This window comes from Furipterus horrens, unplaced genomic scaffold, assembly GCF_987537825.1.
Source record: "Furipterus horrens unplaced genomic scaffold, mFurHor1.1.pri manual_scaffold_17, whole genome shotgun sequence".
Taxonomy (NCBI): domain Eukaryota; kingdom Metazoa; phylum Chordata; class Mammalia; order Chiroptera; family Furipteridae; genus Furipterus; species Furipterus horrens.
The window spans coordinates 50,811,236-50,838,676 of NW_028327187.1; the positions used below are offsets into that span (position 1 = coordinate 50,811,236).

The following is a 27,441-nucleotide window of genomic DNA, read 5'->3' on the forward strand; positions in this document are numbered from 1 at the left end:
TATTCTTTATTTCAGTTGGTGGCATCACCATTTACCCTGTTATTTCAGTTAGTCTTGGGAGTCATTCTCCTTGACTCCTCCCTCACCCTGACCTTTACCATTCAACCAACTATTAAGTCTTGAATATTTTACCTTTAAAATGTTTCTTGAATCTGTCTTGTCTCTTCTTGACTCTCACTACTCAAGGCTAGGCCACCAGCATCTCTTGCCTGGACCATTGCTACAGCATATTTTTACTTCCGCTTCTCTTTCTGGCCTTCCTTCTCATAGTTTTTAGTATAATCTAAATTTGTTTGTCTGTCTTTCCATTAAACTATACACTCATTCATGGATGGAACCATATCTTACTCATGTTTGTATTCTGAATGTTTAGCACATTGTAGGTGTTCAATATTTTTCTTTTAAAGAAAAACACTCATATCTCATTTGTCCTTCAGTTTCACATCTCCACGTACAACAACCACCCCCCCCAGCACATCTCTTCTTGGATGATTCACTATTTGAATTGAACATATCTAAAACTTCAGGTCATCTTTTCCCACAAACCAGCATAAGTTCATAAGCCCATGGCAATATCCTCATGGTTATCAATCAGATAGCCAACAAGTCTGTTGGTTTTCCTTTTACAATTTATCTCTTTTATCAACTCTTTGCAGTACTCACAACATTGTGATTGGGTTAATGAAACAGCCACCTAATAGGTTTCCCTAGTTATATTTTCTCCCCTTTCAATGCATTCTATACAATGATTTGAGGGGAAAAAAATAAAATAAAATATCATTTTCATTATACAATTTCTTGTTCAAAATTACCTAGTGGTTCAAGGTCCTACAGCTTGTACAACCCAGTATCCAACCTTGTCTGCAGTCTCTCTCTAGCCATCTGAAATATGCAGACTACTCTATGTGCTTCCCAAAATTCCATGCTCAATCCCAACCAAAAACCTTTGACTTTTGTCTCCTTACTCCTATTCAAATCCTACCCACCCATCAAGATCCAAATCAAATTCACCCTTCTCCATTGGATGTGCCTTAACTGAATCAGATCCTAATACCATTTCCCCCCTTCTAAACTATTACAGCACTTCTGCCTGCAGCATTATTCTTGCCTCAACCATATATGGTTTGGGGGTGTTAGCTAATTGCTTCCTGTTTGGTAGCCTCTCTCTCTCTTTTTTCAATTAGACTGTAATTTTTTTGAGAACCGAGATTATGTTACATTTTTTTATTCCCCTAGGTGCCTAGCCCAGTGCTTAGTGAATGCTTCTGAATGTATGAAAAAATAAATTAAAATTAAAAAAATAGGTTTTGACTTCTGGCCAAGAGAGAGGCATGGACAGACATGCAGTGTCTCCCTCCACAACTAAGAAGGAATACAGCTACCTCAGAACTAGAAAAAACCAGAAGTTCCAAAAAATAAAACTGCATGGAAGTCCAACAAACAAAGATATAAAGAAGAAATACTCATCCAGACAGGTAGGAGGGGCGGAGCTGGTGCAGAGAGGATGCTGTGTGGTGGTGGCAGCAGCAGTGGTAGCAGCAGACTGGCGGAAAGCAGTTACATGTTTTAAAAAGTCAGGAGGGACAACTGGGGAGCATTCCAGGCTCCTCACCAGACCACACAGCTCACGGTCCCAGCACCAGGGAAAATAAAGCCTCCTTGCTTCTGACTGTGCAGACCAGTGGGGGTTGGGGTGGAGGAAGAAACTGCTGGTCTTTCAACAGAGTCCACTTGTTTAAAGGGCCCCCACAGTCCTATAATATCTGCAAACCCATCCACTCTGGGAATGACAACCAGGGCACCAGTCCCATATGGAAGTGGGAGAAGTGCCTGGGAAAGGGGCGAATGCTGGGCAAGTGGCATTGTTCCCTCTCAGACCCCTCCCACACATACAGAGCCACAACGTAGTGAAACAGGTTGCCCCATACTGACAAATCCCTAAGGCTCCACCCCTTACAATGTAGCAGGTGTGACAGCTCTACCTAAGACACAGAGGCAAACAAACACAGGAGCCTGTCAAGATGAGGAGACAGAGAAGTAATGCCCAAAAGAGGAAATGGATCAAGGTTCTAGTGGGAGAACTAAGTGACAAGGAGATAGCCAACCTAACAGATGAGGAGATAGACAACCTAACATACACAGAATTCCAAATACTGATGATAAAGATGCTCACAGACTTGACAGATATGCTTGAGTACAGCAAACGCATAAGAGGAAAAGTGAAGGCTATGTTAAGTGAAACGAAGGAAAATCCACACAAAACCAATGGTGAAGGGAAGAAAACCGGGGTTCAAATCAATGAGCTGGAACATAAGGAAGAAAAAAACAGTCAACCAGTACAGAATGAGGAAAAAAGAATTGAAAAAAATGAGGAGAGTCTTGGGAACCTCTGGAAATACTTTAAATGTGCCAACATCCGAATCATAGGGGTGCCAAAAGGAGAAAGAGACAAGCAAGAAGTTGAAAACTTATGTGAAAAAGTAATGGAGGAAAACTTCCCAAATTTTTTGAAGGAACTAAACTTACAAGTCCAGGAAGCCCGGAGAGGCCCCAGTGAGTTGGACCCAGAGGGGACCACACCAAGACACATCATGATTAAAATGCCAAAGGTGAAAGATAAAGAGAGAATCCTAAAAGCAGCAAGAGAGAAGTGGAGTTGTCTACAAAGGGGTGCCTATAAGACTATGAGATGAGGTCTCAAAAGACACTTTGCAGGCAAGAAGGGACTGGCAAGCAGTATTCAATGTGATGAAAAGCAGAGACCTACAACCAAGATTGCTCTATCCAGCAGAGCTATCATTTAGAATGGAAGGGCAGATAAAGTGCTTCCCAGACAAGGTAAAGCTAAAAAAAGTTCATCATTATTATTATATGAAATGTCAAAGGGACTTAAAAAAAAGAAGATCAAAACTGTGAACACTAAAATGACAGCAAACTCATAACTATCAACAACTGAATCTAAAAAATAAAAACAAAATCCAACTAAGTAAACCAGAGCAGGAACAGAATCATAGGTATGGGGATCATTTGGAGGGTTATTAGCTGGAAAGGGGAAGGGGGAGAAATGGAGACATGGTGCAGGGATTAAGAAACATAATCAATTGGTACAAAATAGACAAGGGGAAGTTAAGAATAATCTATGGAAGGGTTAAGCCAAAGAACTTATATGTACGACCCATGAACATGAACTAAGGGGGATGGGATTACTGGAGGGAAGGGGGATACTAGGAAGAGTGGAGCAAAGGGGAAAAAACTGGAACTACTATAACAATATAATCAATAAAATATACTTAAAAAAAGAAAAAATTGGTTTCTAATTCTTATTTTTATTCTTAAAAATTGAAGTTCAAGTAGAACGTTCTCTAACTCAGGAAACAGCAAAAAAAAAAAAAAAGAAAAGAAAAGAAAAGAAAGCTGAACAATTTTAACATAGAAACAGAGTAGAAATAAAAAAGGTGAAAGTGGAGAACTTCCTAAATACTCGTGAACTAGATTTTCAGTATGGTTGCTGAAGTTTTTTTCAAGTAATGTGAACTCAATGAACACCTAACGTGGCTATATTAAAATGTAAGAATAAAAAAATTCTAAGTGCAAATAGAAAATATTCTTGGATTATCTATATATACTGTTCTTCTATGCCTCTAATACAAATGATTGAAAGTCAACTCTACTTCTTTTCAAATTTTAAGACGGTCTTAACAATTTTTTTGACAGACAGTTTGAGAGGCATATAGCCCTATGGCATTCCTTCTTCCAACTCTAAGGCACATGAAAGTGTCACTTTTTTTTCCTTGCAACAAACATGTTTGAATCCTAAGTCCCTTCCCAAGATTTTCTGGCTTGAGTTTGATGCTTATTTGTCCCTGCTAACAGATATAAGTATCTTGGCTATAACTATTGCTTGGAACAAAGGTATAAATAAGAAGGTAAGTCATGTCTGCCTCATTATATATTTGCTTCTCATAGGATAAAAAGTTCATTACTCATTATAAGACTTTCTACAAATTCCTAGAGCTATTTTGTGGCAACTTTATTCTTTTACACAGCTACATTTCTTCTCTTGGCAGTGCTCCTATATTCGTGTTGGATGCATAAATATCGAATGTAATCCCAACCGCCTGTTACTCTACAGGACCAGTTGTTGCTGGAGTGGTGGGCCTTACTATGCCCAGAAACTCTTTGTTTGGAGACACTGTGAACACAGTTTCTCAGATGAAATCAATGGGGTTATGTGAGTACCTATAGCAGGATGGATGGGCTAATAACCTCTTACTTTTGGGAAAGTAATTATTCCACGTGAGAGGGGGAAGAGAGCAGGGTACTTGATGTTTTGATGTTTTAGAGAAAAATAAAAAATAATTTGAGAAGATTAAGGAGATTTAACACATTTTTCCTGGTCACTTAGGCCAAACCAATAGGGGGTAATGTTGGGTTGAACATGTAATGTTCTTGTTGTAGAAATAAAGTGGTAGCTAAGTGACATTGAAACAGCCAGTATTTGATCAAAACAACTAAAAAAATTTCTTCGCGTAAAAAAAAAGAAAAATTGGCTAGCTTGGGTTTAGAGGAGTCATGTTGAAATGAGAAATAGCTAAGGAGCTGACATTTTTAGTTTTTCAGCTAGTTTGTGGAGACACACACAGAGCCAGTTGCCTCCTAGCCAGCTGCCTCATAGGCTGCTGTTTGCTGCTCTAGTCCTCTTTTTGAACAAGTTAGGACCCCTGGAGTTCTGGTTTCATCAAATTGGTCCCTTGAATGTAGCTAGCAATAATCTCTCAACCTAAGGAGCTTGGGATTTTGAAATAATTAGTTCTACCTTGCTTGTATATAAAACCTTTAGTTTCTATCAAAATATCCATGATATCAATGATACTACTCCTTTCCCCACTTCTTTGAAAAGAAAACTTCACAAGCCATAATGATATTTGTCTATTGTCAGCAATTCTTTCTTGATTATGTACTGCTACTACTAAGACAATGTCAGAATCACAATGTGCCTTTACCTATATTCTGGTTGAGCAAAAATGATTTGTTCATACTAGAATTAGGAAGAACATAGATTTTTATATATAGTTTTTTTAATGGTTTTTATATTGAAAAAACACTTAGGCCTTTAGCAGCAATGGCTTTGGCAGATGCCAGGAAAGACAGATCTCCCCAAATTTCAGCAATATACACAATTTCAGCAAAGCTAGTCCCTGATGATAGGGTGGCCTATATCACAGTGGGTGATACCCTGTCTGATCCCACTCCTCATGATTCATGTGCAGAAAAAGGCTTGCACAGTGAGTCCAGTCTTAGTCAATCTAGCCTATGCAGCCATGATTAAGGAGGCAGCATGGAATTTAGAAGCTGTTGTCAGACAGCTTTTCTGACATCTGGGAAAGTCTTTGAACTCTACAGATATGATCAAGTCCATAGACATAGGCATCCAAGAACTGCTATGCATAAGACTGCTTTTGAAGTGCAGCTCAAGATGAAGTGAAATTGACCATGGAACCACATACAGATTTGACACAGTAGCCTGGACTTATATAAGCTTGTAGAAGACTAAAGTCATATTCTGATCTGCACCAAGGAAACTCACACATTTCACATTGAATATATAGAGCTGAGAGCAGAAATTGAATTTTCAGACTTAGGAAGCACCTTGCCCAGTGATTGGCTAGGAAGAAGAAAATGGAACAAATAATACACAACAGGTATTTATTAAGCACTGACTATGCTAGGAAGGCATTAGGAGTGATACAAAGACATATACACATGTGGTCTTTTCACTAAAGAAGCTGGTTAGTGTGCTTTTCTGGAAGCTAATAACTGTAACCAAAATGTGGCATTAAACTCTACACCTGATTGAATGTCTGTAAAGAGGTAGCCTCTAACCTCATTTTGGATATGAGACTGAGACATGTCACAAGTCTATTAAAAAATCAACTTCATCAATACAGTTGTATCTATTGATACAGGAATGGAACTGACTAGTGACACAGCCAGATGGTGTGATTCTTCTTGCCACACAACTAGATGGTGGTCTGAATGAGCTTATTCTCTCTCTCCCCATCTCTCTCTTTTTTCTAAAAACATCTTTTCATTCTTTTTTTATCCATGTCCACCCAAGGAGTTTATAATTGATTTTAGAATGAGGGGAAGGGAGGGAGAGAGAGAGAGGGAGAAAAACATCAATCAGTTGCCTCTTATATGTACCGCAACCCGGGGACCAAACCCACAACCTAGGCATGTACCCTGACTAGGAATTGAACTCATGCATGACCTTTTAGTTTATGGGATGACATTCTAGCCAACTGAGCCACACCTGCCAGGGCTCTTTTGAGTGGTGTGTTCCCCACCAGTAGGATTAGTGTACTGAAAGTCTCTCTGACAAACAGATGCTAGTGAAGTGGCACATGTAGGGTTGACTAGGGACATACTAGATGATCATGACTTTTAGGAATAGGACAACCCTTTTTGAGCATATGTTCTAGGTGACCACGAGTTAGTGAGGAAAACACCAACAACAGTACTGAGATGTCAAAAAGAAGGAAAGTCATTGTGAGTAAACATAGCAGAAATTTCTTCTAGTTCTTTTCAGTCATGCCTTCCTACTTAGATTGTTTTAAGCTTCTAAAAGAATTACTTTCTCAAATGTAAGTCAAATAAGTCTTGGATTTTTCTTTAAGTCTTAACTTGAACATCTTCCTTCATAGGATTACAGTTTTCAGTAAGGTCAAGCATTCTGCTTTAGTTAATAATGATTTTTCTTTACCAAGGAATTATAGTTAGTTTTCAACAAAACTTTTAGTCATAGACCCCCATGTAAAGCTCTTACCCCAGGTTGGGACCATTAGTTGGAAAACAATACATACATGTATGTACACACCTAAATGTATCCACACAAAGGACAACTATAAATATACAGTGAACACAAAATGTTGACAGAGGTCTCATTGATTTTTTAATTTATGTACAGCAATATTGAAAGGTAGCTGTTTTGATGTACATGAAAAATCACTCTTTTGTCTCCTAAGTAGAATATGTAAACCTTGGGAGTTCAGCTTTGGCAACAACCTATGAGAAGCTGCTTGAAGCCTTACTTCCCTCAAAGGAGGTCACATTTCAGCTGAGAGCACAGGTGGTTTCTCCACCTCAACCCTAAAGTTAAATTAACACCTATATATTTCATTACCTTTACTCGGAGGTGGTGTCTAGGGGCTGATAGGTACTACAGCCTTATTTGGTCCTGGAGAGGAAGGCCATAACTCCCCTCCTCCTCGTCCTGTGAGACTCCAACTAAAGTTCTCTCTCAGGGAATTTGTTTAAGGTGTAGTTCATTTAGAAGTGGGGAAATTTACTACTTTAATATTTTCTCATTGACTTTACCTGAAAGGATCCAAAGACATGCCTTTCTTTCTTTTATAGTTTATCACATTCATCTCAGTCATAGCACTGTGACAATTCTTCACGCTCTGAGTGAGGGCTATGAAGTGGAGCTTCGAGGAAGGACAGAGCTCAAGGTATAATGCTCTTTTCTTTTCTGAGTCAACCCACTTGGACACATCTGCTTCTGGAGAGGTTGTGTTCTGCTGAAAGGGTTTACTGGGGTGTCTGAGACGAAGAGCTATAATTTAGGCAGAATTTTCAATCCAATTTGTGGTTCCCAAAATATTGTTCCTTTTTGCTGTTTTTCTTCTCTTTAAAATATGGCTACAATGAGTAAGATTGCTAAACCCCCTGCATTTTTCAGACTGTGAGTTGCATCTTTCTCTCTTAAATAGTTGCCCAGAATCTGACTTTCTAATGAGCTGCACTATTATTTACATTTTTAAACTTCCATTTTGTTTTCTTTGGCAGTGCCAGGCATTGTTTCATAAGCTGCAGTATAGTGAGTTTGGGTTTTCTATTTGCCTGATCAGTGGCCACCCTTTCTGACTTTTCATCTTCACTGTTATGTCTTTCTCGAAGGACCAAGATGAATAAAGTCAGTTCCTATGAAAGACAAACATTTGGTACCACCTTTTCTCCATTAGGACTATCTCTGATCTAGGATTCAGAATTAGAATAATTTTCTTTTTTTCCATTTCCACTGGAATTTTTTCGATCTTCCTCTGGATGACTCCAGGACCCATAGATGCCCCTGTTGTAAGAGGCTCTTGGGGTCTGATAACTTAACTCCTTCATTTTCAGATCAAGAACCAAGGCTTAGAGAGGTGAAGTAATTTGATTAGTATCACGCAGTCAGTCAATAGCAAAATGAGGCCAAAACTCAGATAGCCTGACTTCCCATTCAGTACCCTTTCTATGATATCATTGTGCATGAAAATTATGTCCTCAGCGATTATTCTTAGGCAAAGCAAAACCTGGGCACTGAGAAATGCACAATGTATTCCTGTCATTGTCATGCCTCAAATGTGGCAATTTACATGTAAACATATTTCAGAAGTTAAATGTTGAAAGGCATGATCCTAGTTAATTGATTTCTTTTTTGGCTAGTCCTAGTTTGTCTCTTTCAATAGATCCTTAATACCTTCTAGCAGGTGGTATGAATCATTTATGAGGAGACAGAGGTTCCTTTCCCACCTGGTCAGTGAATCAAGTCACCCAAGGCTTTTGTGATCCCTCTATATATTCTCAGCAGGGGAAGGACAAAGGTGGCTTGGTTTCCTGAAGCACTTTATTCTCTGTATTGCTAGGCATAGATTCCCTCATTTAAAAGCTGAAGAGCTGAAGAGGTGCCACTTCGAATCTGAAAAGGAACAATATGCCCTCATCCCCATGGTTTTTATTGTTGCCCAAATTCCAGTCACAAGCAATGACATCTTTGGGTGTTTCAAGTGCAAAAACAAGACTACTTCAAAAAGGTCCTTTGCAGAATCACAGTTGCCCTGGGGAATTTGAGTATCTGCTATGCAGCAAGTTGGAGAAAGAGGCAGGGAGAGGGTTACCCTAAGGCCACCTTAGGACTTGGAAATTGGGGTGGCAAGAGCTTCCTGAGGAAGGGAGATTGAGAGGAAGATACTAAGACAGAAATGTAGAAGGGCCCAGGGGGAAGGAAGGGGCAATGAGAGGTAAGGTGATAGGAAGTAAGATCCAAAGAAAGGAAAGGAGAGAAGGGGAGATCCTTTCTATCTCTGTGACCCTCACTTCCCCACCAGAGGACAGGTATTTGAGATTACATAGTAGGGACTGGGATATTCCTTGTCCCTAGGGGGCATGCAATACATCCCTGATAAAATCATATCACCAGCACACTTCAGAAATTCTGATTCAATATTTTCACCCTTCATCACTTTTGGCTGCTAAAATCAAGAATTGCTCTAGTACCCGAGTCAGAAGGACCACATTTGATGGCCAGCTCTGATTTCAAAGCTAAAAATGTCCTCTCTTCCAACTGGCTGATGTTTGAAATCCCTCCATCAGAGTCTCTTCTCTTGGGCCCAAAGCTTGGATCTAGTAATACTCTTCCCCCCACCATCCCATCTCCTTCATTAAATTGACAACACTTTAGTTGTTTCCCTTAGTGGAGTCAAAGATGTAGATTGGATTGGGTGAGGGAAGAGAACATAGAGAAGTTGAGTAATTAGGTGGGTGGTGGGTACAAAGAAAGAGCCCAAAATGAGGAAGCTGAGGTAGCTTGGGGGAACACCACTTTAGAGATTTGTGAAGCTCAGCCTCTCTGGGGAACGGTCCAACTGCCCACTCCAACCCCATGTTATACTATGCAGGTAACAAATCATCAGTGCTTAACTGACCAATTTTGCTTTTCCCAATATTTCTTTCCTAATGACCTGGTGATAAGTTATCTTATTACTTCTTTTCTTACATCAGTCCTCTTTCAGTGACTATTTCCCTGACAAATTTGAAGCTCCTCATTGAGACCTTTTATATATCTTGGCTTATCAGTTGTATTTACCAGGGCCTCTGAAGTAGACTTATATTCTGCAAAGACTTTCCCAAATGGTTGTTTTGAGCCACTTTATATTGTCCTTGCCAGAAATAGACACTTTTGGACCTTGTCTCTGAATTCTGGAACTAAATAGTATTTTATTCTCAGGCACCTAAGCAGTAGTCCTGTTTTATTTGTGATTTCTCCTTTTTCTACCAACCTCTTCCACCCCCACCCTCAAACTCTAACACATACACATGAACACACATGTGTGCAATCATGTACACACACATACACACACAAGCAATTCAGCTAAGAGGTAATAAGTTTGTATTGACAGAGTCCTGAGAGTGAGAAGGTCTGCTCTATATTTCTTGTCCCATCAATGACTCAATGTGTGATATAGGACAAGCAACTACAACCTCTCTGTACTTCCATTTCTCCATATAAAGGCCTCCTCTGACCTGTGATTATCAGGAAGTTCATTAATCACAGCTTTAACATTTCCAGCAGCTGCTTTTTGGCCTCTAAACCTTCATCTTGACTCCAGTGTGTTGGAAAAGCTATATAGTATGAAGGCAAGAGCAATAAAATTTTGGAATCTAAGGTTTTAGCTAGACTTACTGCGGTGATTGTTTCACAATATATACAAATATTTAAACATTATATTGTATACTTGAAACTAATATATTGTGTGCCAATTATGACACAATTAAAAAAGTCATAGTCAAAAAATTAAATGAGTAGAATTGGGTTCAGATGCCAGCTATGCCTGGTTATTAACAAGACATTTAATCTCCATGAACCTTAGTGAACCCATTTACAAAATGACATTAATAATAAACCTACTTTTCAGAGGTTTAGTGAGGATTAAAGACAGGAGATGTCAAATTTTCTTAAAAGTGTGAGACTAAAGTAAGATGATATTATTTGGAGGGCCTCTGGGACTGTATAGAGATTGATTTTGAGTAAAAGAGTTTGCTTTAGGCTTTAGTTGTTGCATACTTGTTCCTTCCCTCACTGTCTCTCTCTTTTATATTATTATTATTTTTTAACTACTGTTCTATACAGTTGTCCCAATTTTTTCCCCATTGCTCTCCACTGCCATGCCCATCCCCTGCTTTCACAGTCAATATATACCCTGTTGCCCATGATGAGCAGTCATTTATACATGTTTCTTGACTAGACCCTTCCCTTTCTTTCCCTTCTCTTCCCCCTTACGCCTCCCTTCTGGTCACTATCAGTCTGTTCCTTGTTTCCATGCCTTGGTTCTATTTTGCCCATTGTTTGTTTTGTTCATTAGGTTCCTGTATTAGATGAGATCATATGGTATTTGTCTTTCACTTAGCATAATACTCTCCAGTTCCATCTATGCTATCACAATGTAGTTTTTCCTTTCTGTTGTGTAGTATTCCATTGTATAAATATACCATAGTTGTGTTTTTTTTTTAATCCATTCATTTACTGATGGGCACTTAGGCTGTTTTGGGCACTTAGGCTGCTTCCAGCACTTGGCTATTGTAAGTAAAGCTTCTATGAACATAGGGATGCACAGGTTCTTTTGAATTGGTGTTTCAGGATTATTCAGGTCAAAGGTAGTTCCATGTTTAGATTCCATACTGTTTTCCATAGTGGCTGCACTAGTCTTCATTCCCACCAACAGTGCACTAGGGTTCCCTTTTCTCTACAACCTCACTAGCACTGGTTGTTTGTTGATTTGTTGATGATGCCATTCTGACTGTGTGAGGTGGTATCTCATTGTGGTTTTAATTTGCATTTCTCTGATGGCTAGTGATGTTGAGCATTCTTTCATGTGCCTGTGGGCTCTCTCCATGTCCTCCTTGGAGAACTATCTGTTCAGGTCCTTTGCCCATTTTTAACTGAATTATCTGTTTTCCTGGTGTTGACTCATATGAGTTCTTTGTAAATTTTGGAGATCAACTCCTTGTCCGAGGTATTATTGGTAAATGTTTTCCCATATGATTGGTTCCCTTTTCATTTTGCTGATGTTTTCTTTAGCCAAGCAGAGACTTTTTAGTTTGATGTAGTCCCATTTGTTTATTCTTTCCTTTATTTCCCTTGCCTGAGGAGATATATCAGCAAAAATATTGCTGCAAGGGATATCTGAAATTTTAGTGCCTATGTTTTCCTTTAGGACTTTTATGGTGTCACAACTTATGCTAAAGTCCTCTATCCATCTTGAGGTTATTCTTGTGTATGATAAAAGAAGGTGGTCTAGTTCCATTTTTTTGCACATATCTGTCCAATATTCCCAACACTATGAATTAAATAGACTATCTTCACTCCATTGTAAGTTTTTGCCTCCTTTGTCAAGTACAATAGACTATAATGGAATGGGTTTATTTCTGGGTTCTCTATTCTCTTCCATTGATTTGTATGTCTGGTTTTATGCCAATACCAGGCTGTTTTGATTATTATGTGTTGGTAGTACAGTTTGATATCAGTGTGATTTCTCCAACTTTATTCTCCTTTCTCAAGGTTGCTGTGACTATCTGGGGTCTTTTGTGATTCCATATAAATTTTTGAATATTTGTTCTAGTTCTGTGATATATACCATTGGTATCTTGATAAGAATTGCATTGAATCTATAGATTGCTTTGCGTAGTACAGACATTTTAATGATGTTGATTCTTCCTATGCATGAACTTGCTATATGCTTGTACTTCTTTGTATCATCCTTAATTTCTTTCTTAAGTGTCTTACAATTTTCCAAGTATAGGTCTTTTACATTTTTGGTTGAATTTATTCCTAGGTATTTTTTGTTTGTTTGTTTGTTTTGATGCAGCTGTAAATGAGATTGTTTTCTTAATTTTCTTTTCTGATAGTACATTATTTGTGTAAAAAAGGTAACTGAGCCCTGGCTGATGTGGCTCAGTTGTGTGGAGCATCATTCCATACACGTAAAGTTTGTGGGTTCAATTCCTGGTCAGGACACATGCCTGGGTCGTGGGTTCCATCTCCAGTCAGAGTGTGTATGAGAGGCAACTGATCAATGTATCACTCACATCAATGTTTCTTTCTCTCCCTTTCTCTTTCTCTAGAAAAAAAGGCAACTGATTTTTGGATATTTGTTTTGTATACTGCTACTTCACTAAATTCATTAATCAGTTCTAATAATTTTATATGTAGAATCTTTAAGGGTCTATATACACAGTCTCATGTCATCTGCAAAAAATGGCAGTTTTACTTCCTCCTTTCCAATTTGTATGCAATCTTTTTCTTCTCCTTGCCTGATCACTGTGGCTAGAACGTCCAGTACTATGTTAAACGAGAGAGGTAAAAGTGGGCACCCTTTTCTTGTTCCTGATGTTAAGGAGAACACTTTTATTTTATTTTTTGCCCATTGAGTATAATGTTGGTTGTGGATTTGTCAAAAAGGTAGGCCTTTATTATGTTGAGATATGTTCCTTTCTTCTATTACCACTTTGCTGAGCATTTTTATCAAAAGGAGTGCTGAATGTTACCAAATGCTTTTTCTGCATTTATTGATATCATTATTGTCTTTTATTTTGTTTATATGGTGTATCACATTTATTGATTTGTGGATATTGCACTAACCTTGCATCCCTAGAGAAAATCTCTCTTGATTATGGTGTATGTTCTTCTTAATGTATTGCTCTATCTGGTTTGCTAATATTTTGTGGAGGATTTTAGCATGTATGTTCATCATGGGTATTGCCCTATAATTTTATTTCTTTGTATGTCCTTATTTGTTTTTGGAATTAGGGTAATGCTAGCCTCAAAAAATAAGCTTGTGTTTTGTCCACTCTTTTGAAGTTTTTGAAATATTTTCATAAGAATAAATGTTGGTTCTTCTTTGAATGTTTGGTAAAATACACCCGTGAAGCCATCTGGCCCAAGGCTTTTTTGTTGGGAGTTATTTTTTATTACTGCCTCAATTTCATTAGTTTTAATTGGTCTATTCAGATTTTATGACTTTCCTTGACTCAGTTTTGAAAGATTGCATGTTTCTAAAAATTTATCCATTTCATCAAGATCATCCAATTTATTTACATATAGTTGTTCATAATATTTCTTTACATTGTTTTGTATTTCTTTGGTGTCACTTGTTACCTCTCTTCTTTCATTTCTGATTTTATTTATTTGGGTCCTCTCTCCTTCTCTCTCTCTCTCTCTCTCTCTCTCTCTCTCTCTCTCTCTCAATGAGTCTGGTTAAAGGTTTGTCAATCTTGTGTATCTTTTGAAAGAACCACCTTCAGGTTTCATTAATTTTTTTTGTATTATTTTTTACACTATATTTCTGTTGTTTCTACTCTGACATTTAGTATTTTCTTTCTTCTATTCACTTTGGGATTTTTTTATTGTTTAAATGTAAAGTTGGTGTGCTTATTTCAGAATTTCTTTCTTTCTTTTTCTTTTTTTTTTTTTTTTTTTTTTTTTTTTTTTTTGACATAGGCCTATAATGCTATGAATTTTCCTGCTAGGACTGCTTTCACTGTGTCCCATTGATTTTAGGTTGTTGTCTTCTCCTTTTCCTTTCTTTCAAGGTATCTTTTGGTTTCTTTCTTGATTTCATTGCTAACCCATTTATAGTTTAGTAACATGTTAGTTAGCCTCCATGTCTTTGTGTGTTTTTCAGTTTTTTCTTGTGATTGACTTCTAATTTTATACCATTGTGATAAGAGAAGATGCATAATATGATTTCAGTCTTCTTAAATTTATTGAGACTTGTATTGTGGCCTAACATGTGTTTTATCCTAGGAAAAGATCCATGTACACTTGAAAAGAAGGTATATTCTGATGCTTTGGGGCGAAATGCTCTGAAGACATCAATTAAGTCCACCTGATTTAGTGTGTCATTTAAGACTTCCGTTTCTTTCTTGATTGTCTGTCTGAAATATCTGTCCATTGATGTCCATGAGGTATTAAAATTGCCTACTATGACTGTATTACTGTTAATCTCTCCTTATATGTTGATCCAGATTTGCTGTATGTATTTAAGTGCTCCTATGTTGGGTGCATAAATGTTAAAGTGTTATATCCTCTTGTTGGATTGATCCCTTTATCATTATGTAGTGTCTTTCTTTATCTCTTACTAGAGCCTTTGTTTTAAAGTCTATTTTGGGAGCTCCCTTGTAGATAATGAACTGTCTTTCTTTTGCAGCTTTTAAGATTCTCTTTTTGTCCTTGACCTTTACTATTTTAATAATGTGTGCTGGTGTGGGCCTCTTTGGGTTCATCTTGATTGGGACTCTACATTCCTTGAAAGTGTGTGTCTTTTTACTCCACCAAGTTAGGAAAATTTTTGATCATTATTTCTTCAAATAGGTTATCAATCCCTTGCTTTCTCTCTTCTCTTTCTGGTACCCCTCTGATACAGATGTTGTTATGCTTCATGTTGTCCCAATGGTCTCTTAAACTATCCTCATTTACATTTTTTTTCCTTTTTGCTGCTCTAATTAGGTGTTTTTTTCTACCTTGTCTTCCAAATCACTGATTCAAACCTTTATTTTATCTGACCTACTGTTTTTTCCTTCCAGTGTATTCTTCATTTCAGATATTGTATTCTTCATTCTAATTGGTTCTTTTTATGTTTTTTATGTATTTTTTTCATGCTGTTGAGCATCCTTATAACCATTACTCTGAACTCTATATCTGTTAAATTACTTGCCTCCATTTCATTTAGCTCTTTTTTTTCCTGGATATTACTCCAGTTCTTTCATTTGTGTCCTTTTTCATTGTCTCCTCATTTTGCCTGCCTCTTTGTGTTTGTTTCTATGTATTAAATAGATTTTATATGACTCCCATTCTTTGTGGGATGGCTTCATGTAGTAGGTGTCCTCTGGGATCCAGTGTTACAGTCTCCTGATCTCCTGTGCTGGGCACTCCAGGAATGACCTTTTTGTTGGTTACGTGGGCCCTCCCCTTGTAATTGATTCTTGATTTCTATTGGCCCCTTTATGCATGAGATTTACCCTCAGGTTGGCTGACTGTGAGGCTGAACACTGATCATGGCATGTATCCTGCTGTGCAGATGCTGACCACAAAAACTGGGATTAACATCAGCAGGATTTGGTGCTGTGTCTTGCCCTTAGCAACCTGTTTGGAGCTACAAGAGATCCACCATTTGTGGCTGTCTGCTTAGCTTGGGTGCACAGAGGAAAGACAAAACTGCACACCAGACCTGGCTTTTACCAACATCAGGCATGGTATAGGTCAGCAAAAGTCCCAAGGTACCCTGAGGTGATCTGACTTAGCTTGCCTTCTCTTGCCAGTTGCCTGTTAGGCTCAGTCATGGAAAGAACCTCTGGTGTACTCCTCAGCATAGCATTAGCTTGACAGGGTGGGGCAAGTGGGATCCCAGAAGGTGGACTATTACTTTCTCACAAGCTGATTATTCATGGAGGGGAGTGATCCACCCTAGAAAGATGGCCTCTGCTCTTTGGGAAAATGACTTAGTACAGGAAATCTTGCAGCTATCCCTTCAACTCTTTCCAGAGCCACAACTACAGTCTCTCCTCATGAAACTCTAGGCTGCTTTTCCTTCCTTCCACAGAATACCAGGGTGAGTGGTTGTGAATAAAATTTTGTGCATTGGCTCTTTAAGAGGGTACCTGTGTCTCTAGCTGACCTCTGCCTCTTCCTGGCAGACAGGAACCTCACTGCTTTTTACAGCCGGGTGTTTATATGGGTGCCTCTTCCTGGCTCTGATGCTCTGGACTGGGGAGCCCAGCATAGTGTTGAGACCCCATGCTTCTCAGTGGAAACTCCCCACAGCTGAGATATCCCTCTGGAACTTCAGCTGTAGCTTGTGGGAACGGGGTCAGGATTTTTCATGTCTCCAGCCTTCCTACCAGTCTCCATGTGGCTTCTGTAAATTTTGTTATAAACCTTCTCTTCAGCTAGTCCTCAGTTGGTTATTCAGGTTGATTGCTCGATATTTTAGTTGTAATTGCAGTTTGGTCCTGGGAGGAGATGAGTGAAACTTCTACCTAATCCAACTGCCATCTTTCTTTCCCCTCTCCCATGCATGCTCTTAGATTTGGAAGGTTGCCTGAGTCTATAACACTCACATCTTCATTTGCAACTATTAGTTTACCAGTGTGTCCCAGGACTCAGTAAAATATCTGGACAGTCCTGACATCTGCAAAGCTCCCTTGGGGATTGGCCTGCTAACTTGATAGCTTCTAGATTTCAAGACAGTAAAATATGACTAGGGGTTGGGGTCCTCAATTTTGAGTTTTAAGACTATGTTTTACCAAAATGAGGTCTTATGATGACTTGAGTACCAAGTGCTCAAGAGTTGAGAGCTCTAGTTAATGGCAAGTTGATTATTTACTGAGCAACTGTTTTGTACAAAACACTGTACTAGATACTATGAGGAAAAAGATATTAGGAAACAGAAGAGTTGGGTTTGTGTTTAGAGCCTAAGACATGGCCTGATAATTGTTTTTAACTAACTATATTGAGCTCTTTAAGGACAAAGCCATCTCTATATTCCCAGACCTGGTACAGTGAGGATGGAATAATTTTAGGAATGAGTAGTGTGAAAATATTTTCAAGTTGTTCACTTCTTCTGAAAACAAAGTGGCCTCAAATGGTCCAATTATTTAAGGTTTAGGTTGGTTGACAGATAATGGTGGCTGGGCTGTTGTGGTATTCTCTTTCTACTTGCTTGATGAAGGCTTGTTCAGAGCCTTGAATCACATATTTACAAAATGCTTTGAGATTCTCCAATTAAATGTGCTACTTATTATCATAGTTGTTGTCATTATTGTTAAGGAGTAAGTATATGTAATATAAAAATAGAGAGCAATGAATCTGATACTTAAAGGGGGTAAACCTAATTTGAATTTCTAAGTTAAACAATTTAGAACTGTCCTAAATGAGATCTGCTGAAAGGAACACCATCTTTCAGATCAATAAGTTGGAAACACATCCCATTAATTTCCTCAGTCTTAGTAAACACATTTTTTTCTTATGGATTGGAGGGAATTAGAGGACAGACAAAAGAATTTTGAAAGGAGGAGAGAGAAACTCATTGAGAGGAGGGTTTATTATAAAAAAGGGAGTACAGAGTAGAGGCTGAAAATTTGGCTCCTCTGAAGTCATCGCTCAGGCTCTGGGATAATAAGCTTGATGTTACATTCCCTTTCTTTTCTCAGACATATGGCTTTTGACAGCCAAGTACCTGGGCTATAGATGGAGGCCTCCCTGGGGTCTCTCTGAACCTGTAAGAATCTGCTGGCAGGATAAAAAAAAAAACATTGCAGAAATGTAGAATCTCAAAGCAGCCAGGATGCCCTGGGCTTAAAAACAAAGTTGCACAGCTTAATTTCTTTTTTTTTAAGTATATTTTATTGATTATATTGTTACAATAGTTCCAATTTTTTCCCCTTTGCTCCCCTCCGCCCAGCACCCCCCTTCCCCGACAATCCCCTCCCCAAGTCCATGCCCATGGCTCACCCTTTCATATATTCTTCTTTTTTTTTAAATAATTAATTAATTAGTTAAATATTTTAACAATAAAAAAAAAACAATCCCTCCCTCTCAGACTTGAGACCCTTTACAATCTTATAAAGGACAATGGACGAAGGTCTCGAGCTCCTCTAGCTGCTTCAAGCTGAACATGGTCGTTGTCCTACCTACCCTTGGGTCAAGAAATCCCTAATAAGAGTGGAGGTGTGGAGGGGAGGGTGGCCTTCCCACAAGGGGAAGGATCGTGCAGACTCCAGGTTGGTTGGCTGTCTCTGGACAACGGCATGCTTGGTTTAACAGGCTGGCATCCTTGTTGTATTCTGGGGGCAACAGGGTTAAAGGACATCATTCAATCCATAACCACTAGATGACAAAAGACAGGTATTAATTTTTCAATGTCCCACATTAGGGAAAAGAAGGGTTTCTTTGGAGGAAGGTATGCCAGGTACATCTCACCTGTCCATAACCCTTTTTCCCATTATACTTAGTTTGGACTGAGGGAAATATTTTAGGTATCCCCCCTCTCAGGCCATCTGGGCTCTTTCTGTCCAAGCCATTAGGATAGAAAAGAGAAACCAGTTTTAAAGTGAAGCCCACAGACCACCCCATTCTTCACCAACCCAGCCACTTAGTTCAGCCAAACCATTGAGTCTCAGGAGGCAGCAATGCAGACAGGATTAAGTGAGGCCTATACGTACAGACAATCACTCAGGTAATGAGATCGTAGGCTTATGCCCTTTGAAAACAGAAAACACATGTTAATTTATGTAACATAACCCCCACACAAGTTTATAGATCTGTAGGATTGTCTTATCGGAAAGACATCCAGTTGCAAGGCATTTGACATTCTTCTTGCCTGTAAATTAAACATCTTTGATGATTCCACAGACATAGTTTAACTTTCAAATGAAAACAATTTTTAAATGAAAAGAAACTTTAAAGATGGTTAGCTGCACTACTTTATAGTCTACCACTGGGCATTGTGATCTTCCTTGAACCGTGATTTTTCTCCCTAAGATTAACCTCCTTGTCATTAAAGGGACTGCATTAAGTTCATTTTTAATTTATCCTGTTCATTTGCATAAACACAACAAGAGCAGCAAATGATCACTTATGATCTTTAGTTCTGCTTTGCTGGAACTTACGCAAGGAACATTTAGGGTGACCTTCAGTCTGCCCTTCAGGGCACAGAAACTGAGTCACATACCTGGCATTCAGCCTTGCCTGTAAACACCTGTCTTTTCCAGGTCCTCCTGGTTTTCCATTGTGCCTTAAGGTCCCTTCTAGCCATCTTTCAGGAAAACAACCTTCATTTCTTCCCTGGAAAGGTAGCTATGGACCGCTCATCCATCCAAGGTACCAGGCCTTTTATCTCGTGGACTTTTATCACCTTTGAAAGTCAGTCCCAGTTGCTCAGGGCTTTTTGGTAACAACCAAAGCCCAAGCATGTCTCCTTTAGGCATGACATTCCAGTCAAAGTCTTAGTCAAAAAAATCGTTATTAACAACTGGTCTTATTAGTTTTATGCAAAGAAACTTAGGTCATTACTTACTTCTTTAGAATGCCAAATTCTGGAGGGATCAGATAGGGAGAAAATATATACAGTGTGAAGGAAAATCCTTGTCCTTCTAATATTCACTGAACTTGCATTTCTATTCTTTTTATTTTTATTTTTCCCCCCACTAAAAATTTTTCTGTTTGTTTGTTTTTCCATTACAGTTGTCTCACTTTTTTCCCCCTCTTGCTTCTCTGCACCCTGTCCCTCCCTTCTCCCACATTCAGTCCCCACCCAGTTGTCCATGTCCATGGGTCATTTATACATGTTCTTTGACTAGACCCTTCCCCTTCTTACCACTTCTCTCCCTCCCATCCCCCCCTTTGTTACTGTTAGTTTATTCCTCGTTTACATACCTCTGGTTCAATTTTGCTCATTTGTTTGTGTTGTTCATTAGTTTCATTTAACAGGTGATATCATAAGGTAATTTTCTTTTGTTGCCTGGCTTATTTCTCTAAGTGTAATTCTCCCTAGTTCCAATCATGTTGTTGCAAATTGTAGAAGTTCCTTCTTTCTTTCAGTATTTATTCATTGTCATTTTCCCCCTTTGTACTCGTGTTCCTCTCTGTCTCTCTCTGTTTCTTCATCTTCTTAAAGCAGACCCTTTAGCATCTCTTGCAATACTGGTTTGGTGGAGATGTATTCTTTTAACCTTCTTTTGTCTTGGAAACTCCTTATTTCACCTTCCATTTTGAATGAGAGTCTTGCTGGGTAGAGTATTCTTGGTTGTAGGCCTTTGTTTTTCATTACTTGGTATATATTTTGCCATTCCCTTCTGGCTTGTAGTGTTTCTGCTGAGAAATCTGATGATAGTCTTATTGGAGCTCCCTTGTATGTTGTTAGTTGTTTCTCTCTTGCTGCTTTTAGGATTCTCTCTTTGTCTTTGAATGTTGCCATTTTAATTATGATGTGTCTTGAAGTGGGCCTGTTGGGGTTCATCTTCATTGGGACCCTCTGTGCTTCCTGGACTTGCATGATTCTTTCTCCCTTCATGTTAGCGAAGTTTTCTGTCATTAGTTTTTCAAAGAGGTTTTCTATTCCTTGCTCTTCTTCTTCTCCTTCTGGAATTCCTATGATACGGATATTATTACGTTTCATGTTGTCCTGCAGCTGTCTTAGAGCCTCTTCAGTCTTGTTCAGCCTTTTTTCATTTTGTTGCACTGTCTGTGAGTTTTTGTCTACGTTGTCCTCCAGCTCACTGATCTGATTTTCTGCTTCCTCTAGCCTGTTTTTAATTCCTTCTACTGTGTTCTTCAATTCAGAGATCATATTCTTCATTTCCTCCTGGCTCTTATTGATAGCTTCCATGTCCTTTTTGATGCTGGTATAATTCTCAGTAAGTTCCTTATAGTTCTTCTGGAGTTCACTATAGTTTTTCTGGAGTTCTTTGTAGTTTCCGCTGAGCTCATTGAGCTTCTCTATAATACATGCTTTCAATTCCATATCTGATAGTTGGCTCCCCTCTATTTCATTTAGCACTCTTTCTGGGGACTCTACCTTCCCTTTCGATGGGGGATTGTTTCTCTGTCTCCCCATTTTTGTGACTCCTATTGTTTGTTGGTACTTCTTAGAATGATCTGCACTCCCTGGATCTTGCACAGCTTAATTTCAATTTCTATTCTTTTTTGGGGGGGTTTATGAGAGTTGTTGGATGGTGGGGTGTTGACTCTGAATGTATTTATTCTAGGTACAAAAGACAATGTGTTGCCTAATATCAAAAGATCGGGGTAAAAATGAGAAACAAAATCTTCAATTGAGCATCCAGATGTTTACTTGCTATGAAGCTGAACAGGTACACATTCACAGAGATGGAGCTGCACGGGAAAGGGTAGACAAACCATCTGAATGACAGCTTGAAATAGTGTTCACTTTTTATCTGGCAGCTGTGGCAGCTTATGGAGCTTGCCTGAACCTCGGGTATATCTAGCAAGCAAGCCTTTTAGGAAGGAAGATTCCAGGAAATAATGACAAAAGGAAAGCAGAGGCAATTTCTGGGCCAAACTCAATGCTTGTTCCTTATTGATCAGAAGGACTTCTTTAAGTTTATTGTATGTTGAAGATTTTCCATGTTTTCTATAATAAGGGCAAAGGAATAGAAGAGACCTTCTGGATGATTGGGAAAAAAAGCTTCATAAAGGCCCTTCCTGTGCCCCCACCAGTGGGCAAAGATGTGTAGGTGGAGTTCATACTTTATTAGAATCTTCCTATGTTCTTCTCTGCCACACTCTCTTCACTAACTATGTTTGTGTCTTTCCTGCCCTGCAGGCAAATGGGCCATTACCTGCAACCAGTGGTGATTGTGGCCTTACAAAGAAAAAAAGGAGAAAGGAAGCTGGTGAGAAACAAGCCAAAAAGTAATGACCAGAGGAAAACAGAGCACAGGAGCTTGCCAAATTTTCAAAGCTGGGGCTCCCTTTGTCATGAATGCCATTTTCTTCTTATACTCTGTCGGCAGAGTGTGATGGAATTACAGTCAGCTGAATTATGCAAAAACCTTGTGAGGAGGCCTGTTGCAGAGTGAGTTGCATCTGAGGGAGGTCAGCTGCCCTGGCTTGAGAGATGCCCTTACCCTCTGCACTGGTAACATATTTGAATGTTAACAAGGCTAGCCTTGGTATCCAGTTATCAGGCAGGAGCACCTGTCTCTTTTATTGTTGAGTACGTGGGCCACATGGTGAGCCATCTCAAGTTTTGAGAGACTCACGTCTATCTAAGCAATATAGCTATATTTTGATGACCCCCTTTTTTTCCCTGGGATCTATTGGCAAGACCATCTTTGAGAGGATGCTTATGTCATTTCCTTGGAGGAACTAATTGATCCCTTCCAAGGCTGACATTGCCAACCAAACAAATACTGTACTGGCTACTCCTTGACTGCTTGGCTTGAATTCAGGACAATTACCCCATTCCTCTTCTTCTACTAGAACAGTATGATTCTGAAGCAGTAACAACAGATTAATTATCAAGAATTCTGCCCACAAAATTACCTGTAAGGAATCCATTGCTTTCTTGGGCCCTTGCCAGTATCTCTTCTCTTCTTTATCTTGCTTCCCTATTCTATCTTTCATGGGAACTTTGACACCAGGACCCATTGCTCCCTCCACATATAATTGGAAATCACAATATTTTAAAGTATACATTAGGACATCTCCACAGACTCCTGCCCACTTTTTTTTAGCATGTTTCAGAGCAATCACAATTCTAGTAACAACTACCAAAGGCATCCACATACTTGCTATTTTTCCACTAGCCTCAGTTGAATTTATCAGTTTTCTATGGCTCTTTCTCTTTTAGGGAAACTCAGTGTATCTTAATTTCTGCAACTATCACAAGTACTCTCTATAAGTCATAACATTTATGTTTTAGAAAGGCTTCTGTACTGAGCATGTGGCTTCCTTGCCACACTGCCACCTGGGGCCTGGCTCTGTCCTTTCCTATTGACTAATACAAGCAGATAAGCAGCTGGGACATACACTTGTACAGTTGACAGAACCATTCTTTCCTCTGGGAAAGGAAACCCATAGGTACACGAAGACACACAGTCAGTCTCAGTCTCAGATTCAGTTTCAGTTTCTGTCTCCTTCTGTCTCTCTGTCTCTCTCTCACACAGCAGGAAATAGTTTAGAAGATCTTGAAAAGTTTTTCATTGGGCAAGGTAGTTCAGGCATTGGAGGCACTGTAGAAAAAATCCATCCATTCCTAAGAATGTGTTGGAGTTTGCAGCAGAAGACACTGAAGCTGACTCACCATTGACTGTGCTTGGTAGTGCTTTCCTAGCATTACAGATGGATGTGGCTTAGGCCATTTATACTCACTCTTCTGGACCTCCCTGAGAAAAGGCAGGCTTCTGTGGAATGTCAGTATATGGAACAGATTGAAGCTATTTGAGCCAAAAGTGGATCCGAACTCTGGTCCTGGCCTCATTAGCACTTGTGCCATAGTCATCATGTTAATTAACCACAGTGGCCTTGGTAGGCTGTGAAAATCACAAAAATCTTCAAGAAGAGCACTCCTGACAAAGTTCAGAAAGCTTGTCCTAAATCCAAGAGCTCCAAGATATCTCACTTATCTCATTAAATGTCCTATGTTGATGTCACCCAGTAATACTACCTATTTTAGAATGTTTTCCATCTTTCATTGTGATAGATTCAACTTAGAAATGACCCACAATACCTATGAATGCCTCTAGTCTACTGCCAAAATCATGGGAGGCGTTAGGGGGAAACTTGAGACCTTTAGATAGCCCTGTGGAATCAGGGAGGAAGGAAAGATGATGTGGAAGGAAGCACAGTTTTGGTGAACTGGCTACAGGGGCTGCCTCTAGCTAGTAGCCCCTTTGTTATGTCTCCAAATATCCACCACTCACCAAACTTTCCTAAAAGTTATCACTTTTCTGGTTATTGTCCCTAAAATTTCACCAACTTGGGTTCATTTGGGGTTGACAAGCCTCTTCTTTCAATCATAGATGTACCTTTTGGAGGGTAAGGAGCAATAAATTACTTATTTCATAATGAAGGTGATTGAGCTACATGTTTAGGAGGATAAGAACATTTTATTTTGAGTGGAACAAGTAGAAATGAGGAAGTTGTCAGTTTTTAGGAATGGAGGGTCACAGTAGTTAGATTCTACCACTTAAAAACATTTTATTTGGGTTTTCCTTAAATCCCACAAAAGGGAAGAAAGCACCATTTTTTTCTGCTCTCAGGACCCAAGATCCAGGACCCCTGCCAGAGCTCTAATGTAACTGCTCCATGTGGGTTAAATCAACCTTTGTGGACTGGGCTAGAAACCTGGCCACCACATATATAATACAGTTTCTATGGAATAACACATTGCAAATACTAAATCACTGACTTGTAAATATTTAGGGCACACCTCATCAGTAAGTTGAAGATTACTTGTGTATTAATGTGCCCCTTTTTTTGTGAAATTTGTAAAAATCTTTGAAAATAGCAATATCTAATTATGTAAACCTGACAAATAAAATAGTGTTTATTTATTCATCGATCCAGGAAACTTTAACAATTTGCTGTTTGTGAAGTATACTGGTATTGCAGTGCTTGAAATCATTCATATTGCAATCCTGTGACTGGCCTAAGAAGAAGAAGGTATATTTACTGTTTTTCCCCTACTCAGGAGCAAAGGACTCTAAGTTTGGGATCTTTTCTTGGTGAGGAAATGGAAAAGCTCACTCTAGTTGAACAGATAGTTCTGCCTGGGCAAGAAATTAGTGCATGAATGTACCTCTAAAGATGACCAATCTCCAGGATTATTCAAGCCTAATTCCAGTGTAAGGGGGCCCCTGGGAAGTAACTTTAATAAGCTTTGTTCATTACACAGCCATCACCCAAAAGGCTGTGTGAATGTAAAGGACAATGAATGTGAACCTTAACAAATGGGAGAAAGAACTACCTCCAAGTTATGTCACTTCAAAATAGTAGGCACAACTTGAACTAAGATAAGAAAGTCTTTACTCTCACAGTAAAAAGTAGAAGATACATTTTTTAATTTTGTTTGAATTTCTAGAAAGTATTTAATGAGCATAATTTATAACTCAGATACTATGAGATTAGTGCCAAGAAAAAATATCTTCTAGCAAACATACATCTGAATTTCAGTCCACTGTGATCTCAGTTGGCTGGAATGCATAGGGAATGTTGGGGGAAGAATCTGGTTAATTGTGTTGTTTGGATAACTGAAAGCTGAGAAGAAATTTGTTTGTTTTCTTATTGCTTATTATTCAAAATCTTTCCAAAAGTGTCATGGCCTCTTTTCCTGTCTAAGTGAGGATAATCTAGGCAACATTGCTGAATTTTTCTTGCTAGGTAGTTGACTATCTCACTGTGACTTGGGGTCCTATTCTGAACATGATGGAAGAGATGTAAAAGATGTCGAGGTAAACGATATTGAACTGGTGGATTGAATTGAGCAATTCCCTTAAAGAGCTTTACTTTCCCTTCCTTCCCCTGCTCATTGTGCTTTTCAAACCCCTACTCCTACCCTAATATAAATCCCTTTGAACATTTGTTTTTACTCTGTGCTTTTAGTTTTCTAGATTCTACTTTCAAGGAGTCATTGGCATTGGCTTGCCACAGTCACATGGACCAAAGCAATAAGGCTTAAGTCACTGGCATGTTTAAAAAATAATCTCTTCATTAAAACAACTGAATCACAACATATCAGCCAGTAAATCAGTTAATTTCATTAGAACAAGCCTTTTTAAAGAAATTAATACAAAAATATAATTTAATATTTTCTCACTAATATTTAATCTTTTCATTATCAACTCACCCTGTATCTGAACTTAAAGTCAAAAGCTCTTCCTAGCAGTTTTTCTGACACCTTTATTCAAAACATCCTTGGAAGGAAAAGGGTAGGGGAAGGGGAAGGGTCTAGTCGAGAAACCAGTATGAATGACCCATGGACATGGACAACGGGATGGGGATTGAATGTGGGATAAGGGGTGGGTGGGGGGAAAGGGAGCAATGGGGGAAAAATAGGACAACTGTAATAGAAAAACAATTTAAAAAAAGAAAGAAAACACCCTGGACTCTTTTAAAAATTGGTTCTATTACAGTTGTTCCAATTTTTTCCCCATTGCTCTCCCTTGCCCTTCCCAAACCATGCCTCTGCTCCCACAGTCAATTGTCACCTTGGTGTCCATGTCCATGGGTCATTTATACATGTTCTTTGACTAGTCCCTTCCCCTTCTTTCCCCCATTATCCTCCTCCTCCCTCCTCTCTGGTCCCTGCCAGTCTCCTCCTTGTTTCCATGCCTCTAGTTGTATTTTGCTCATTTGTTTTGTTCATTAGGTTCCTCATATAGGTGAGTTCATATGGTATTTGTCTTTCTCCACCTGGATTACTTCACTTAGCGTAATAGTCTCCAGTTCCATCCATGCTGTCTCTTTACAGAAGCTAACTTCTGTCAGCCTCAGTATGCTAAAGATGCTCAAGAGGATGCAGAAAAAGCTGAAGTTGTCTTTCAACTCCTGGATCTGAGTTTCTAACTCCCTTTTCTAGACCTGGCAGAGAAGGAAACTGAATATTATCTCTCCTTATGGCAAGATCTCAGTCAAAAGCTAAGCTTTTAAGACTTTTAGAGAGAAGCAAAGCCTAAGAAAAGTTGCTGTGAAAGCTATGAACTCAAAACAGGGCTTTATTTCTCCTAGAGGAAGTGGCATTTCACTCTAATACAAATAGGGAAGGATTGTTTGGGGGCAAGGGAAGGGGCTGCAGCTATAGGCTTGTGGGTCAGGATTTTCCCAAACATAGTCTAATCCTTTCTACTCAGAAACTGTAGCCCCAGGGTTAGGCCTGCAGAATAAGACTGGCAGCCAGTCTTTTATTGAGCAACAAGACTCACTGAAGGTAATACCTAGCTCTGTGTCTGATCCTATCCTCTATTTCACTCTTTGGTATTTCTCTAGTTCAGCATGTCAACCAAATCTGCCTGGTCTAGCCTACTAATACTGCCTTGTTCAGGATGCCATCTTTGCCTTCTCCATTTACCAAAATTAATCATTCTTCAATTTGCCTTAGTGTT

General features: G+C 39.0%; 1 protein-coding gene across 1 annotated transcript in view; it reads left to right on the plus strand.

Annotated features, from left to right (window-relative positions):
- The window catches only part of GUCY2F (guanylate cyclase 2F, retinal), a 188,000-nt gene extending 161,095 nt beyond the window's left edge, over window positions 1–26,905 (plus strand). The window contains 6 exon segments of the mRNA XM_090264055.1: window positions 1,237–1,255; window positions 4,133–4,231; window positions 7,417–7,511; window positions 21,979–22,067; window positions 22,161–22,249; window positions 26,811–26,905. Of these exon segments, the coding sequence (XP_090120181.1) occupies window positions 1,237–1,255; window positions 4,133–4,231; window positions 7,417–7,511; window positions 21,979–22,067; window positions 22,161–22,249; window positions 26,811–26,905 (486 nt within the window).
- Window positions 26,906–27,441: the final 536 nt, after the last annotated feature.